At 45.4% G+C, this 19,117-nt stretch overlaps 1 protein-coding gene across 1 annotated transcript; it reads right to left on the minus strand.

The window, feature by feature from the left end:
• Positions 1 to 5,614: 5,614 nt before the first annotated feature.
• Positions 5,615 to 18,135, minus strand: LOC100280336 (THO complex subunit 4). Its single transcript, NM_001153262.1, is given in 7 exon segments — positions 5,615 to 6,070; positions 6,429 to 6,485; positions 6,574 to 6,770; positions 15,277 to 15,345; positions 15,444 to 15,587; positions 16,074 to 16,347; positions 17,768 to 18,135. Coding segments are annotated over 6 exon segments (921 nt in total). The 5' UTR covers positions 16,308 to 16,347; positions 17,768 to 18,135; the 3' UTR covers positions 5,615 to 5,850.
• Positions 18,136 to 19,117: the final 982 nt, after the last annotated feature.

Raw genomic sequence — 19,117 nt, forward strand, 5'->3', positions numbered from 1 at the left:
CCTGGTGCACCGGACACTGTCCGGTGCGCCAGACCACAACACACTTAAGTTCCTTTTGCTCCTTTTGAATTGGGTCCCTAACTGGAATATTTATTGGTTTGTGTTGAACCTTATGCACCTGTAATACATGAGTTCTAGAGCAAACTAGTTAGTCCATTTGTTTGTGTTGGACATTCAACCACCAAAATTAATTGTAGAAAAAGGTTAACCCTATTTCCCTTTCAAGCATAATGCAACATTGCACAACTCCCTTAGGGTTTTAATCTCCAGCTTTGCACGTATACCAAAAATAAATCTTTTCTCTCAAATAAGGAAGAAATAAATTAGGAGAGAATGAAGAAGGGAGGGTAACACCTAGAAAAGAAACTTTTTTGTACCTCAAAATTTAGGTGTTACACCGTGGTGCCAGATTGCGTGGTGAGGATGCTTGCGACCCTAATCTACTAGACTACTACTGTGAGTAATTGGGGCGAACCCAGGGCATAACTAAAAGCGAGGAGGGGCGCAAAGGGTTTCTTACGCTCCTTGTGGCACGCATAGGGGTGACGCTGACCGGAGGTGATTGGCGTTGGAGCGACGAAGATTCAGTGAGATAGGTGCTGGTACATTTGACGATGAGGCTCGTTGTAGGTGTCACAAGCACTGATGAAGTTGATGACGCTAGAGATGGAAACGGGAACACTCTGGTGGCTGTAGAACACTCCTCTGAAGCTCAATAATGTCGATGATGACACTAGTAGCATGCTCAACTCAAAAGGAAAGGCGACGATGAAGGCGATGCAAGTAGGAATTGTTGGGCATTATTGGTGCCATTAAGAAATGGATTGAGCAGGGAAATGGCTAGGGAAGTTGCGTGTTATCCTGGATATCCATTGACAGTGGCAGTGAGATCAGTCAAGCGCTGCAAATGAGGAATTGGTGACGGGATGTTCGCTGGTGAATAGAAAGGAAGGTACATGAGGTTAGGGATGACATCCCAGTCCCACACGCTAGAGATAGAGAGAGAACACATGAGCGCGAGCGAGGAGGCATTAACACCATAGGCCCGTCTATCAGCGATCGAGCAAGAGAAGGACGCGAGCACACGCAACTGTTAGGCCAAAAGCCACTAGGCTAGCTCGGGACACTATTTTACCATTGTTATTTTTTAGAAAGAAATTTAAGTTAAAATTTCAGATTCAAATCCAAATGAAGTCCAAATTATTTCAAAAAAATCCAAAAAATTATAATCAAAGACAGGAATACTTTGACAAAGTTTGAACTTATTTCTTGTAAGAATTTATTATATAAAAAATAATTTCCTCTCTCCATAATTAGAGGAAAAGAGTCACTTGTGGTCAAGTAAATTCATTCCATGATTTTGGAGTTGCACAATTACAATGGAGTTTGTACATTGCAAAAATTAGGGTGTTACAAGCATCGATGATGAGGAATCATCCGATCTCCTCCCCCCTACTCTTCTTCCTTCAACTCGGAGGAGGAAGACCCCAAGATCTTCAAGGTCACCCCAGAAGGCAAGGAGGATGATGATGATGACAACAATGGTGATGATGAGGAAGACTATGATGACTATGACAATAACAATGATGAAGGTGATGATGGTAGTGATGATGATAATGGTGGTATATAGAAGCGTAGTCTAAGATTAGCCGATAGAATAGGTTAGGTTAAATCTAGTTGATAAATAACCTTAGAGGGAAATAACCACTCCATCGCATTTGTAGTATATGATATATCCATCCTAAATTAATAAAGTTTATTATCTTTTATCTCAATGTCATCAAATTGTCTTTGATTTATATAATGTTTAGCATGATAGTTCGGTAAAATACACCACCATCAACTCAATAGTCAAGACAAAGATCCAAATCTAAGTTGAATAGTTCAAAATCTCACCCAATCCGCCTCTCATTTGACTCAAGCCTCGTCCATTAAATCCATGCACACAAGCATCATAGCCTTCCTAACTTTAAACTAGAAACCCAATCCACCAAATTTTAACGGTGCAAACTAAACCCTAAGTTGGTTTTCCAATTTGAAGTTTAAATCTAAACAAAGGCAAGCAACTTCTTGAAGTGGAAGTACTTGGATTAAATGTATCCCTTGAAACTACTATTTTACATGCATTAATTTCTTCACCTTCTTTAATAGTCACCATTAATATTCCACTTCTCATTATTTTCTATGAAGAGACACATAATACCATCAAATTGGATTATGATAATTTTGATGGGTAAACTATTGGAGATAGTCTTAGAACTAAGATGCTTCAAATACTCTTATACTATAATCCCTTCAAGTACCAAGAAATTGATCTAACTTCTTGGGTTAACTCCTTCGGAGCCTAACCCAGTCCTTCTTCAGACTAATGAAAATGATTTGATTTCATAATCTAATCCTAGATCTTTTTCCATGCTGAGTGAGAATAGTTTTATAGATCCCATTGGTAGACTTATCAAGTGCACATCCTATGGTCAAGCCTTATGTCGAATCCCATGTAGCAAACTAGAAGATAAAACTGTAGCAAAGTGGTTCAAAATTTTCTATGAAGAGACACCTAATACCATAAAATTGGCTTATGAAAATTCTGATGTTTTTGAAGACCCTTCTTCCTTCAGACTAGACAACTTATTGAGAATCCTAGAACTAGGGACTTACACATTCATCCTTGTTTTGTACCTATAGCACAAATGCTTCCAATAGAGTCATTAACATTGGCTACAAATCATATCAGTCTGATATCATAGCTCGTCAATTTGGTCTTGGTCAACTGTCTCTCCATTTCCAAACCCATCACTACATAGAGTGCAGAGATGATCTGAATGACCCAACCTTCTGCTCTGGGCATACTATATTTTCTCTGAGCTATCAATCCCTATCCCTTATAACCTAGATTTTACCGATATCACTAAAGGATACAGAGTTTGGTGGCAAATGTGGTAACAATGCATTCTACCATGAAATAAATGTGGCATACAATCTTCATAAGATGCAATAAATAAATGTGATGCCCTAGGAGCTCTCTAATCTCACCAAAATGATGATCCCAATGATACAAGTGAGTGGACTGTGTCTCTTTACCCTCAAGAAGTGTGCATAAGTGTATGGGGTGGCAAGCATATGGCCAAAGTCGACCACATGTCAATTTATAGACTCCACAAATGCAACTGTTACCCTCTTCGTAGACCAATTATAGAATCACTAGATATAACTGATGCTCCACTAGTGCCTACACCAGACATGTTTGGTGTGTTTCCAATTGTTATTTTCCACTGGCTAAAAACTAGCCATTGAGGTATCTTGGGCTCATGGCGCTTGTGTTTGTTACATCTAAAATGCTCTATTTTTATGCTCAATTCCTAGGTTGATGTGGCGTATGATGCTAGTACCATACATGTCAATTTTGTCAGTGACGGAAGATGCCTAAAAATTTAGGTATGGCTGCGGGGAACTTAAATGACTGAGCTAGTTACAAGAATATAAACATAACTATCACATTTTTACCAAGTTCACTGGAAAACAAGTAACAAGATTGAAGTCTGTATTTTTTATAATATCAATGATCTGGTATCGCAAGGAAAGTTGAAATATACAATTGCATAGAAGCAATGTATAAATATTTGATATACCATAAGTAGAAATCTAACTGCATATGATGTATGAACAAATAATGCATGAACATGCCACCGTACAATGTATGGTTCGGCGAGACACACACTAATATTTTTGTTTGCCGGTGTCTGCTAAGAGGGAGCGGATGGCGGAGCGCCAGCGACTAGAGGTCAGAGCGTCAGGCGCGGTCATGCGGATCAGGTGGCGGAGCGCCGGGTGCAGTGGCACACGACTGTGAGCGTGTGGCTCACGACTGGGATCTAAGAGCCTGAAAGGAGGCGGTAGCCTCATAGATGATGACAGGGGGAAGCGCGAGCGAGCAAGCGAAGCTCGTAGATGGAGACGACAGTCTGCTCGAATGTGATACAAGGAAACGTTAGGCTTTCTCACTTCCCATGCTGGACCGAGCTGAAAAATCTAGGTATGGCGCAGACCACAGTGCACCATAATGGACGTTGTGCCACTGGATTTGGTTGTTTATTGGTGTACCATCTCAAAAAAGAAATGTGAATCTTATTTTTTTAGAAGTCAATAAATCTTAAATTTGATTAAATTTATAGAAAATAGTATTAATATGTATACCTCCAAATAGGTTTATTATAAAATATATTATCTAGTACATTATAAATAATAATATTTTTATCTATGTGGTTAAATTTAAGATTAATTGCTTCTCAAAGTGCAAGATTTGCTATAGATTATAAATAATAATAATTTTAGATATATTTAATAATTAAACCAAGACAAAAATGGTGTGCAAGCACCTTTTTAAAAACATCGTTTTTAAAAATAAGCCTCTCATCTCTCCTTGAACTTTTTTAAAAAGACCCTCCCACCTTCATTTCTATGTCTTGGTTGCACGGTTGTACCAATTAGTTTGGTTGCACCAAATACGTTCCCATTAAAGATTGATTGATTTCTCGAGATTTACATTTGGATAGACGAAGTAGAATGGTATACGCGGTTCATTCCATGTGCATAGATAGACCAAACAAATCTAGGATGTGAACTAAACATTAATCCCTCCATTCTAAAGTAACTATAGATCTTGCTTTTTCTTAGGTTTATAAATATTATCAATATTTGTACTCATAGTATTTATGCACCCAAATTTGGTACGAAGTTGGAATGAGAATACATGGGCATAACAAATTTTCTTATGCATAATAAAGCCAAACAGTGGCCTCCAATCAAATGGGCCCAAAAATAGTTGAGAAGGGCCAATTGTCGATTTGGTACATTTAGGGGTGATCTAAATGCTTTTTCACAATTTATTTGAGCTTTTAACTAATTTTAATTCAAAATAGAATAAAAATAGAACCTGGTCCTAGCCTCGTTCAATCCTTAAATTTTACAGTGTAAAATTTAAAAAACATATCTTGTACATATATGGTTCACATGAACTAACAAAGTTTATAAAAAATCTGGAAAAAAAATCCATACATATTCTTTTGATCTTTTCATCTTACTCCTATTGTATGCAAAATTTCAAGTTCAAATTCGTTATATTTTAACTATAACAAAAAACATTTTAGCCAATTTTCTAATTTAAACTTGTTAGAAATTTTATATTTTTTATTAGAACTAAAGTATAGCAATTTTAAACTTGAAATTTTGTATACAATTTAGTAGAATGAAAAAAATATGTATGAATTTTTTTAGATTTTTTATGAACTTTATTAATTCATGTGTATCATATACGCACCAAGGCTTGGGTGCACCGAATATGTTCCCAAAATTTAAAGCTCATTGTCACCTCTAGGTACATTAGGATTTTTTTGAAGAGCACCTCAACCTGTAGTCAGCACCAAACTTTTTGGCTAATGCCTACTGAAAATTCTGACAATAACTAGGATAATATGGAAATTGTGACACCAAACCTTTCAACGGTTGAAAACATAATTCATCATTCAATTACAGCAAATTCTGATATACCAGTAGTCAGCACCAATCTTTTTGGCTAATGCCTACTGAAAATTCTGACAATAACTAGGATAATATTGAAATTTTGACAGCAAACCTTTCAACGGTTGAAAACATAATTCATCATTCAATTACAGCAAATTCTGATATCACAAGACTATTGCAGTAGGAATAATGGAATATCTAATCTTCAACTGATGCCACTAGAGCATGACAGAAGTGTGCACATTTGACAGAATACCGACAGAAAACAAGCTTAGCTTCAACATAGTTCCAACTTCCAGGTTGGATTGAATGATGTCACGATGGATTAACTTAGTCGACATTCATCGCACCAGAGTTGTAGTTGTCAAGTTCATTGTCCAATTGTTTGGCTGATTTCTCTGCATTACCCCTGCGCACATAGCCACGTCCACGGCTCTGAACAAAGCTACTGCGGCCACGGCCACGGCCACGGCTGCGCACTTGCCCTCGCCCTCTTTGAGGAAAACTAACACGCCCTTGTCCTCTTCGAACAAAGCCTCCACGCTTCCACCTGGACATAGCACAATAACCATGAAAATGATGTCTAGTAATTGCAGGTGTTTTTGTTGCCAAAAAAATTGAAGGCGTAACAAACATAAAACTTTTTAGTTCATGTTACATTGGTGTAGTTAGTTACTACTGAGTCTAATGCGCCATGTTGGTAGGTAATGCCACACTTAAATACGACACAGCGCACAAGTCCACAGCCCGCAACCATATGCGGTTTTAAAAATAGGGGGGATCACAAGTTTTGGCAATTATAAATTGACTAGCTTGAAATGGCTATTCCTGCAACACTTTTACATGTTATAGGAGGAAAGCTTTTTGCATGTGATTAGCCTATAAAATATCTAGCCATGAGAACCTACCCAGGAAGCGAACTAGATGGGCCAGATGCACCTTGTCCAAACCCACTTCCACCAGGCCTGAAAAGAAACACGTCATGAACACAAAGAAAGTTGCTACATGACTTGTGAATCCAATAGCAAAGGCAATGCCAAAGAAGAGCCATACATCATAACAACTTCTCTCTGCCCTCTTCTGCTTGCACCAGGAACAACACTAATCTGGGGTACGGCAGCAGCTGATAGACCCAATTCTGCTCCTATTACTTCAATCTTCATGGCCTTCCCATCAAGGCGCATATTATTATATCGCTTCAGTGCTGCGAGAGCTTCACTTCTCCTGGTGAATATCACCTCAGCCGAACCCTGTTCAACAATATCCATGAACAAACCAGAGAGTAAATTTAGTACAAATAGCATGTTTCTGTTCTGTTAAGCCATCACAATGCCAATATATTGTAAATATCATAGTTTTAAAGGTGGTAAGGCGATTGGTTCCCTTTTTACCTTTCAAGCGATAAAACGTAAGGCGAGGCGACGCCTTAAATATATTTAAAAATAAAGGAATACTGGTATTTGAGGAAGTGTTTAGAACAAAAATATCAATAAAGAAGACAAAAAAGATACAGAAAAGAAAAAGGGGAAAGATTATCAGTCAAGCAGCCCATATATCAGCCCAACAATCCAGCTAGCCCATCAAAATTAGGTTACCCCTCCCCACACCACCCAGCCACTTATTCCCCTTCCCTCCCTAGCCACCAGGCTCCTCTTCTCGCCGCCGCCCTCTACTCGCCACTGGCTACTCCTAGCGTCAATCCTCCCTCCCCCCTCTATCCCGTCGCCAAACCTGCGCCCGACACCGCATCAGCTCTGGACGCGTGTCGCACACCTTCCCGGCCACCGACGCTTGCCCCCCCCCCCCCCCTGCTGGCACAGCCGCCCCTTCCAACCACCTTTCCCTCCCTAGCGCGGGAGCCAGCGGGCAGAGCCCTCTCTCCCACTCGCCTTAGGTGTCGAGGTAAGGCGAGGCGGACGCCTTACTGGCTTAAAAAATATGGTAAATATCAGTTGACAATCTAAAGTTTACAACCTCCAAGCTGAAATATGACAATTAGGTTTTTCCAGATTTCAAAACATAGTCACAGGGATAAAAAAAAACTCTACCTGCAGGGGTAAGACAACCCCGAGCATTATATTAAGATGACCTCATACATAGCGACACCGTATTGTAGCACATGTGAGAACGACCGACCAGGACCGAGGGCTGAGGCTTAGACCTGTGCTTTGGTGTGGGACAGACGAGGGGATTTTTTTTAGCCACAACCTGAGATTCGCTCTCACGAGGAGTCGAACTCAGGACCTGAGGAGTGCTACTCAGACCACCTAACCAACTCAGCTAGAGGCCCTTTCGCATATTAACAGGGATAAGGTCCGATTGGTTGAAGCCATGTCCCATGACCCTGGGCCATCATCCCCATTCAAGGGTCAGGGCCAAATTGAGTCAATAATATATCATAGTACAAATGTGATGTGTATTGGCGAAGATGTGAGAGAAGAGAAGGGGGAGAGGAAAAGGTTGTTGTTGCCAAGATGCTCGACACGAAGGGCTATCCTCCACAAGCGGCAGATAGGTGTGATAGGTATGAGATTTGTTCAAGCAGACTACAAATTAGCAGTTCTCCAACAAAACAGAGATCACAAAAGGGAGTTTGTCTGAGAGAAGAAAGAGAAGACAAGGCCAAAGGGAGCAAGGCGGCTGCATGTTGGCAAGATACTATATAAGGCTTATGTTACGATGACAGACTGTATGGGCCAGCACATAGCAGTCAATTTAAATCTGTCCTTCCTCTAGTTTATTTCTGAAGGGCGGGCCTGGTGCAGCGGTAGAGCCTACCGTCTGTAACCGGAAGGTCCCGGGTTCGAGCCCCAGCCTCTGCATATTATGCGGGTAAGGCTTGGCGCTTAAAGATAACCTTCCCCAGACCCCGCACAATGCGGGAAGCCTACCGCACTGGGTACGCCCGCCCTCCAGTTTATTTCTGACTTTGTGATTAATCACGATTGCAGCATGGCATGCAATATCTCATCCATCGACCAAGATTAGTTGGAACCAATCGGTCTTCAAACCTCGCTTCTTAGACAACCCACCCCCCAACCATAACTCTAGCCTATATAGATGTTGAGACTGGAGTACTGGACTGAAACTCCGAGAAGGCGAGAACGTTGTGGATGGGAGGCCCTTGGTGTAGATGTCGGCGGACTAAGAAGTGGTCGGGACATGGACATCGCCGACAGCGACATGCTGCGAACGAGTGAAGGTCGATCTCCACGTGCTTCGTATGCTAGTGTTGCACGAGATTGATGGAGAGGGAGACCGCTCTGACATTGTTGTTGTAGATGAGGGGGCTATGAAGCTCCTGGAGTAGCTGTGTCATGGGGCGGCAGCCCAGAGCATGGAGGCCATAGGGATAGGCTCAGGGTTAGGATTAGTGGATAAAGACTAGATTAGATAAGATTGAGTTAGTTACTTGGGAGTAGATTAGATAAGGTTGAGTTAGTTACTTGGGGGCCAAGTCTTCCTATCTATATAAGGATGGGTTGTACCTCCTTAAGGGGGAATCAATCAATGAAGAAGAATTAGTCCCAAACCTCTCTAATACTCTAGTCTCCCCCAAGCCGACTCCATCCGGCTATCTTCCCGGCGTCGTTTATCCTCTTATGAACTAGGATCTATAACATACATCTGGTATCAGAACGAAAGCTTGAGGGATTCCACCGTTGCTACAAGGGATTGGATGATGGTAACTAGGTTGGATGTGTTGGGTACCGCCATAGCAACCATAGCAGAGGTTGATGAGGCTGCGTCGGATGGTGGTGAAGAGATGGATTTCGGTGGCGGAAGTGGTGGGGAGGATGGCCTGGAATCTAATACCAGATGTTATAGATCCTAGTTCATAAGGGAATAAACAGCACCGGGAAGATAGTCGGGCGAAGTCGGCTTGGGGGAGACTAGAGTATTAGAGAGGTCTGGGACTAATTCTTCTTCATTGATTGATTCCCCCTTAAGGAGGTACGAACCATCCTTATATAGATAGGAAGAGTTGGCCCCCAAGTAACTAACTCAATCTTATCTAATCTAATCACAAGTAACTAAATCTTATCTAATCTAATCTAATCTTTATCCACTAATCCAAACCCTGAGCCAGGCAATTCGAGCTGCGCGACCAGTACGCCGCCCCGATATTCCGAGCCCTGCCATGGCCTCTGCCGGCGTCGCCAGGTCCCCGAGCAGCAGCACCCGCGACGATCTCCATCGAGGGTCGCCAGATCAAGCGAGTCACCCAGGCGGAGCAACAGGAGCGACACCGCAATGGCCTCTGCTACAACTGCGACAAGAAGTACACCCGGGGCCACAATCGCTTCTGCCAGCGGCTGTTCCTCCTGAAGAGCATTGTCTGCCGCAGCTGAAAGTCGCCTAGAGGGGGGTGAATAGGGCGAATCTGAAATTTACAAACTTAATCACAACTACAAGCCGGGTTAGCGTTAGAAATATAAACGAGTCCGAGAGAGAGGGTGCAAACCAAATCGCAAGCGAATAAAGAGTGTGACACAAGGATTTGTTTTACCGAGGTTCGGTTCTCGCAAACCTACTCCCCGTTGAGGTGGTCACAAAGACCGGGTCTCTTTCAACCCTTTCCCTCTCTCAAACGGTCCCTCGGACCCAGTGAGCTTCTCTTCTCAATCAAACGGGAACAAACTTCCCCGCAAGGACCACCACACAATTGGTGTCTCTTGCCTTGGTTACAATTGAGTTGTTCGCAAGAAAGAATGGAAAAATGAAGCAATCCAAGCGCAAGAGCTCAAAAGAACACAACAAATCTCTCTCACTAATCACTAAAGCCTTGTGTGGAATTGGGAGAGGATTTGATCTATTTGGTGTCTAGTATTGAATGCTATAGCTCTTGTAAGGTGTAGAAGTGTAGAGACTTGGATGCCAATGAATGTGGGGTGGTTGGGGTATTTATAGCCCCAACCACCACAAAGTGGCCGTTGGAAGGTTGCAGTCGCATGGCGCACCGGACAGTCCGGTGCGCCACCGGACACTGTCCGGTGCGCCAGCCACGTCAGCAGACCGTTGGGGTTCGACCGTTGGAGCTCTGTCTTGTGGGCCCGCCTGGCTGTCCGGTGGTGCACCGGACAGGCCCTGTAGGCTGTCCGGTGTGCCACCCGCGCGTGCTCTGCTCCTCTGCGCGCGCAGGCGCGCATTTAATGCGTTGCAGTCGACCATTGCGCGCGAAGTAGTCATTGCTCCGCTGTCACAACGGACAGTCCGGTGTGCACCGGACACTGTCCGGTGACTCACCGGACAGTCCGGTGAATTATAGCGGAGCGGATTCCCGAACCTGGCGAGTTCAGAGTCGCTCTCCCTTGGAGCACCGGACACTGTCCGGTGATGCACCGGACAGTCCGGTGAATTATAGCGAAGCGCCTCTGAAAATTCCCGAAGGTGAGGAGTTCAGCTTGAAGTCCCCTACAGTCCGGTGCGCCAGACCAGGGCACACTTCGGTTGTCCCTTGCTCTCTTTGTTTGAACCCTTTTCTTGGTCTTTTTATTGGCTTATTGTGAACCTTTGGCACCTGTAGAACTTATAGACTCGAGCAAACTAGTTAGTCCAATTATTTGTGTTGGGCAATTCAACCACCAAAATCATTTAGGAAATAGGTGTAAGCCTAATTCCCTTTCAGCAGCGACTCTCCGTTTTCATCGCCGGTCCTTGTCAAGAAGCCCGACGGGTCGTGGCGCTTCTGCGTCGACTATCGGGCCCTAAACGCGCTCACTGTCAAGGACGTGTTCCCCATACTGATGGTCGATGAGCTTCTCGACGAACTCCACGGCACGCGGTTCTTCTCCAAGCTGGACCTCCGGTCTGGGTACCACCAGGTGCGCATGCGGCCAGAAGATGTACACAAGACCGCATTCCGCACCCACGACAACCTCTATGAGTTCCTGGTGGTGGTGTTCGGGCTCTGCAACGCGCCGACAACATTTCAGGCCCTCATGAACGATGTACTTCAACATTTCCTTAGTCGCTTCGTCCTAGTATTTTTTTAGGACATCTTGATATAAAGCAAGACGTGGGCGGATCACCTTCAACATCTCCGCGTCGTCCTCCGAGCTTCGGCGGCAGCAACTCTTCATCAAGCGCGCCAAGTGCGCCTTCCGCGTTCCTTCCATCGCCTACCTCGGCCACGTCATATCTAAGGCAGGTGTCGCCATGGATCCCGCCAAGGTGCAGGCCATCCTCGACTGGTCGGCACCCCGTTCGGCTCGAGCGGTGTGGGGCTTCCTCGGTCTAGCGGGCTACTACCGCAAGTTCATCAACAATTACGAGACGGTCGCCGCACCGTTGACCGCCCTCCTCAAGAAGGATGGCTTCACCTAGGACGACGCAGTGGTCGCTGCGTTCACAGCACTCAAGGTCGCAGTCACCACGGCCCCCGTCCTTGCCATGTCGGACTTCTCCAAGCTCTTTGTCGTCAAATGCGACGCGTCGTCGCACGGTTTCGGCGTCGTGCTTGTCCAGGACGGCCACCCGGTCGCCTTCTTCAGCCGCCCCCATTGCCCCCGACATCGCTCCCTCGCCGCTTACGAGCGGGTACTCATCGGCCTCATCCAGGCGGTTCGGCGTTGGAGGCCATATTTATGGGGGCGGCGCTTCGTCGTCAAGACCGACAACTATAGACTCAAGTACGTCCTCGACCCGCGCCTGGCCACAATACCTCAGCACCACTGGGTCGGCAAACTCTTGGGGTTCGATTTTTCTGTGAAGTACAAGTCAGGCGCAACGAATACCGTCGCCGACGCCCTCTCCCGCCGTGACACCGTCGATGGCGAGTTGCTGGCAATCTCGGCGCCCCGTTTCGACTTCATCGCGCGCCTACGGCACGCCCAGGCCACTGATACGGCCCTGGTTGCCATCCATGACGAGGTCCACGCCGTCACACGCACGGCACCATGGGCAGTGGTCGACGACATGGTCACCTACGACGAACGCCTGTACATACCGCCCGCAGCACCACTCCTGCAGGAGATCCTGGCGGTCGTCCACAACGACGGACATAAGGGCGTCCACCGCAAGCTACACCGCCTCCACCGCGACTTCCATTTTCCCAACATGTGTCATCTGGTGCAGGACTTCGTGCACACGTGCACAACTTGTCAAAAGTACAAGTCGGAACTGTAACACCCCGTCCAATCCCTGGAACAGCGGTACTTACTCCTGGCAGCTCTCTAGGATCATATATTGTCCCCACAGACCAACAGAGTCTTTTGTGCGCACTTTGTCCTCACTCATGCGCACCCGAGAAAAACTTCCCGGTCGGTCACCCATCCCAAATTGCTCCAAGCCAAGCACGCTTAACTTGGAGGTTCTTTCGAGATAGGCTTCCGAAAAAGAAGATGCGTCTTATTGGTATGGATACCCTATTAATTCTATTAAGCCTTGGGTCAGGATATCATAATCCACCCCCCTTAGAAGACTGACGTCCTCGTCGGTCAACCCCAATCCAGAAACCTCCCCTCTTAGCCACGTCTGTGTCTAGTGTCGTCATATGCCATGCCATGTGACCACTCTGGGCCCACATGCGCCATGCGCCATATACCCAAACCTCTAACCCACACACGCTCGTGAAACTGCGAGGGTCGGCTCTGATACCACTTGTAACACCCCGGCCAATCCTTGGACCGGTGGTACTTACTCCTAGCAGCTCTCTAGGATCATATATTGTCCCCACAGACCAACATGAGTCTTTTGTGCGCACTTTGTCCTCACTCATGCGCACCCGAGAAAAACTTCTCGGTCGGTCACTCACCCCAAATTGCTCCAAGCCAAGCACGCTTAACTTGGAGGTTCTTTCGAGATAGGCTTCCGAAAAAGAAGATGCATCTTGTTGGTATGGATAATCTATTAATTCTATTAAGCATTGGGCTAGGATATCACAGGAACAACTGCACCCGGCCAGCTTGTTGCAACCGTTGCCAGTACTCGCCATCGTCTGGGCAGGCATCGGCATGGACATCGTGGAGGCGCTGCCCAGGTACACTGGAAGACGGTCATCCTCTCTGTCGTCGACCGCTTCAGCAAATACTGCCACTTCATCTCATTGGCACACCCGTACACCGCCGAGTCCGTGGCGCGAGCCTTCTTCACCAACATCGTTCGTCTCCACGGCATTCTGCAGTCCATCGTGTCCGGTCACGACCTGGTGTTCACGTCGGCATTCTGGTGCGAGCTCATGCGCCTCATGGGCACGAAGCTGCACATGTCCTCCGCCTTCCACCCAAAGACGGACGACCAGACGGAAGCTACTAACTGTGTCATCGTCATATGTACCTATGTTGCTTCACAAGCGATCATCCCCGACATTGGCTTCGATGGCTGCCATGGGCCGAGTACGTCTACAATACGGCCTACCAATCGTCACTATACGAGACATCGTTCCGAGTGGTTTACGGCTGCAACCCGCCCTCCATCCGTTCCTACGAGCCCGGGGAGACTCGTGTGGTAGCGGTAGCCCAAGAGATGGCAGATCGCAAGGCCTTCCTCACCGACGTCCGCTACCGTCTGGAACAGGCACAGGCGGTACAAAAGCGCCACTACGACCGGCACCATTGGCTGGTGTCGTACCAGTTCGGCGACAGGATGTTCCTGCGCCTTCGTCGACACGCGGCCACCTCCCTTCCACGCTCGGCCACGGGGAAGCTCAAGCCCCTCTTCGTCGGGGCCTACCACGTCGCTGAATTGATCAACAACGTCGCTGCCCGCCTGGAACTGCCGCCAGGTGCACGGCTTCATGATGTGTTCCATGTGGAAGTCCTCAAGAAATTCATCGGGACCCCGCCGGCCACACCTCCTGACCTGCCCCCAATCCACCATGGCGCGGTGGTACCAGAACCCCTCCGGGTCGAGCAAGCTCGCCTGGCACAAGGAGTTCGCCCAGTGCTCATGCACTGGCACGACGAGCGGCCTCGTCAACTATGTGGGAGGATCTCGACGACTTCCGCTCCCGGTGTCCAGACTTTCAGCTCGACGACGAGTTGGACCTCGATGGGGGGAGAGATGTCATGTGCGGACGCACCTACGCCAAGCACAAGCGCGCACGCGATGTCAACCAGGCAGAAGAGCGCGCGACGGCCGTTGGTGGTTAGGCGCACGCGCGAGCTGTTAGGCGCGCCAGCTAGTTAGTTAGATAAAGATTACTTTCTGTTTCAAATCCCTACAATTAAGGAGAAGATTTGGGCAGAGATTGTTAGGGAAGATAAGTTAGCTATTCCTAGGATTGAGGAGTATTTATCTCCAGTCGGTTAGGGCCGTCGGCCATATATGCTCTTGTAACCAGCCGGTTTGGGAATTAAACAAAGCAATTAAGGAGAAGATTTGGCAGAGATGGTTAGGGAAGATAAGTTAGCTATTCCTAGGATTGAGGAGTATTTATCTCCAGTCAGTTAGGGCCGCTGCCCATATATGCTCTTGTAACCAGCCGGTTTGGGAATTAAACAAAGTTTATTCTCTCTAATCTCTCCTCTCCACTCACCAACAAAGCCTGCGGCTGAGGGGCATAACCTCGCCAGAGAAGACGGGCCGCGACTACGAACTGCGTAGTTGAGGCCCTGCTGTTCGAGGGTTGCAGGCCCTTGACATGTGGTGCTATTTCTTAAATATCTAGTTTTGTGATACTTCGATATGTCAAATACAGTTTTGTGATACAACTTCTTAGTTCTGTAGTTTTGCAACTTTACTCACTTGTAACTTAATTACAAAACACTCAATTGTGTTATAGAAAAAAAAACACCAAGGTTTAGTGATACTCACAGTTGGGTGTCTATAACTGTCATAATGAACAGCACAGTGCTTCAAATGACCCATTTCTGAAAAAAGCTCCTGAGGCAATATTTTGAATAAAAAAAGATCAGTTTCAAGAATGCCGAATATGAATGGGACTGTCAGATATTGTATTACACAGATGAGGGTCCAGCTACCTGTAGATCTTCACTTGTCACTCCATAGTGCAAATTTGAAATGTAAAGCTTTGTTCCAGATTCTATCCCAGAAAGCCCAGCTGCTACCATGCTATCCTCAAAGAGATCATGTCTCCACACAAAATCCTTTGCTTTATTGAATGACTGTAATATTCCATATCATGCATGTCGATGTTGTGACGAGCAAGTATTAGCATAAAATCTCAAAACTCATCAATCCACAGTACTTGATGAAGCAACTAGCATCAGCAAAATCATAAAACCCTATACCATTCCACATAATGGTGCTATTTCTGTATACATGAAAAGGCCTTATCCACAGATTATTAAGTAGTCCATCAGCTTGCTCACGAGTAGAGACAAAGTTATCAGTTTGAACTTTGAAGCAATAGCCAGCACAAACCAACATATGCCTCACCACCCTACATACTCGGCAGAGAAGAGACAGGTCTCAATGAAAAAGCCATTGGATCCTCTTTGAAGCTCCACAGTTAAATGGTCACAGATATGGTCTGAATGGAACAGTTGGGCTGTGCCATTTTAATAAGTTTATAGCCACTTCTCATCAGGTACCTACTGCAATTTGGATTCTCGAAGGTAACAGAAAAACAGTTATAGTTGTGTGCTTGCCTTGGCAATAGCAAATGATGAGGACCAAGTATTAACACCAAGTGGCCTCCGCGAAGACACCCCAAGTCCCCTTTCACGGAAGTTGCCAGTACCACGCCCACGCCACGAACCACGAGCCAACCTTTGGCCATCACCTCTGCCTCGACCCCCTCCTTGTCCCCTGCCTCTTCCTGTTCCCCTCCCAGCTCTGCTCTTAATCAAATCATCCAGTGGAACATCCAGAGGTGTTGCCATTCAAGACAAAAATTGAAGCTAAAAAGTTAGGAACAAAACCCTGCACAACAGAAAACAATTTCAGTATCTTGATTGTTCAGATGAACACAGTATACTGAGCAAGATCACGTGCACAGAACAGAGATAATCGCAGCCTTAACCTTTACTTCAGTTTATCACTTATTTGGTATGGCTAAGAGCTTAATATCATATATGAAAAGGTTCGCAGCTAATCATTTTGCAGTTTAAAGGAAGTCCCAACCTTGGACCTTGTAAGATTAGAATGCATGGTTAGTTGTTGCTTTATTCTTCACACTTATCGTCATGTTTCTTATAACATGTCTCTGACTTTCCGCATATAAAAAATTTAATGAGATGATCATAAGCTTCCAAGTTACAGTTTATAAAGTACAGCATAAAAAACACAGTATTTAAAAAAACAAAGTATCAGGAACCATCAAAGCATAGAAACAAAAGGTCAGCCTTATTATAATAACCTTTCCATGCGTCTGTTACCTATGTTATGTACATTTATTATTTGAACACAGGGACAAACCGAAGATGATCCAAACAAAGAATTTGCACAATGCAACAGCTACCAGATTGATATAGGCGCAAAATTATCCTCATGTTGTGCGAAAGGGCTTCTAGCTGAGTTAGTTTGGTGATCTGATTAGCACTCATGGGGGCGGATCCTCGTGTAGGGATTGGGAAGCCTCAAAGCACGAGTAAAGATCTAGCCTATAGGGGACGGATCCTCATGCTGCAGTGGGGGGGGGGGCAACTTTCATGATCTTGCTCAGTCGGGGCTTCGATTGAGCTTCTTCTTAGTGAGAACAATCTTTCCCCTACCGGCCGAGTTTTTTTTTATCCTCATTGTAAATTAAACTTGAATTTCAGAAGCTAAGGGAGCCTATAGGACCCAACTTGGAAATATTAACCCATGCATGTACTTTGAGCTTGAAATGTTTTTCTCTGCAGCACTCAACAGCAAACATGTATGAACAAAACTGAAGTTAGTAAATTTCAACTGAAACAAGGTCCTTGTGTCAAATGTTGTGTACGAACATGATAAAAAATAAAATATGCGAGAGCACTTAATAGCTATTGTTTACGTAAAAGATGGCTGGCTCCAAATCTCCAAGTGCACAAAAAAAATGATTTGCATTAAGCCATGAACACACACCAATCTGCCAATTAGTAACTGCAAGTGCTCTTCAATTAGATTTCGAAGGGACCGGTATTATGGGATAGTATGGACTGGTAGTATAAGATAATATTTAAGTTAGCAGAGCTAACTACCACCTCAGTTCGCACTTCATCAACAGTGCATCTACGCATTCCCTAATCCGAACACTACCGTGGACAAATTTGTGGATCCAGAAGTTGCTACAAATCAATGATTTTGCGATGCCGAAATCAACTACACCGCCGAGGTATGTTTGGAAAAGGAAAGGGAAAAGGAAAAGAGATCCACGCACCTGTGGCGACGAGCCTGACGGAGTGAGGAGGCAAAGGACTCGTGAGGGCTTTCTGGTGGCGACAGCCCAAAGTACAGTCAGCGGTAGATTAGTCGAACGAACTCAGAGGAGCGCGTGGGGTGGCCCGTTCCGCAGCCGGCCGCCGGTAGCGAGACGAGATCGTTACAGCCCTAACCGCATGAGGGCTTGCGCGCGGGTCGGGGACGCGGGAGAAGCGAAGTGCTGTGTGTTGGATGACCCAGGATCGACCGGTTTCCGGAGGGATTCTCCGGGAATGCGCCGAGATGGGCTGGCCGGCGGCTCGACGAGTCTTCCCCTCGTCGAATCGAGAAAGAGGGGAGAACGGCTTTTCTGTGGGCGGGCTGGCGGGGCCAGCGGATTGGGTTCTTTTCGCTGCTGCGTCGTTTTCCGTTTTCTTCCTCCGGCGCTCCGGCTTCCGATCCCAGAATTAACTTTTTTTAAGTATGCATCCAAAGCAAGATTCTAAGGTATCCGATGTTTGATTATTAGTTAGATGAATTAAATATAGTCTAATTATAAAACTAATTATATAGTAAATGAGAAGTAAATAATAAGACAAGCTTTTAAGTCTAATTAATCAATGATTCGATCATGTGATGTTACAGTAAATATTTAATAATCGTAGATTAATTAAGTTTAAAAATTTTGTATACAAAGAACATACTACTAGAAGCATAGTCACATTCTAGTAGTTATACAAGTGAAGCTCAAAAGGCTATATGAGATGCACATATAATGCAAAAAAGCAAGAAGCAAAAGCTATAAACTACATAAAAAGCAGAAGAAAAGGAATAAAAACAAAAGGAGCCCTCGATCAAAAAGGGAAGCAAACACCCAATTCACATCATCAATGTGCAAAAGTGGATTGGTCAAAGGGTTTGATCAAAATGACAACAAGCTATCGATGGGTATCAACATGGCGCAAATCGATGTCGCCTTTCTCATAATGATCACGAAGAAAGTGAAAACAAACACCGATGTGCTTGGTCTTCGAATGCAGCATAGGATTCTTGGCAACACTTATGGCACTCGTGTTATCGCAAAGCAGAAGCATATGATGAAAATCCAAGCCAAAAATCTGTAAAGTAGCCATCATCCATAACAACTGCGAGCAATAGCTAGCGGCATCAACATACTCAGACTGTTTGTGCGAAGACGAGGAAACCAACAAAGACCCCAAAAACTGACAAGCCCCAGAAGCATACTTGCGCTCCAAGCGACATCCCTCAAAATCAGCATCTGAGTACCCACACAAAGATGGAATGGAAGAAGAAGAGTACCACAAACCAAACTCCGGAGTGAAGCGCATGTACCTAATAATCTGTTTCA

The sequence above is a fragment of the Zea mays genome, chromosome 6 (assembly GCF_902167145.1).
Source record: "Zea mays cultivar B73 chromosome 6, Zm-B73-REFERENCE-NAM-5.0, whole genome shotgun sequence".
NCBI lineage: Eukaryota > Viridiplantae > Streptophyta > Magnoliopsida > Poales > Poaceae > Zea > Zea mays.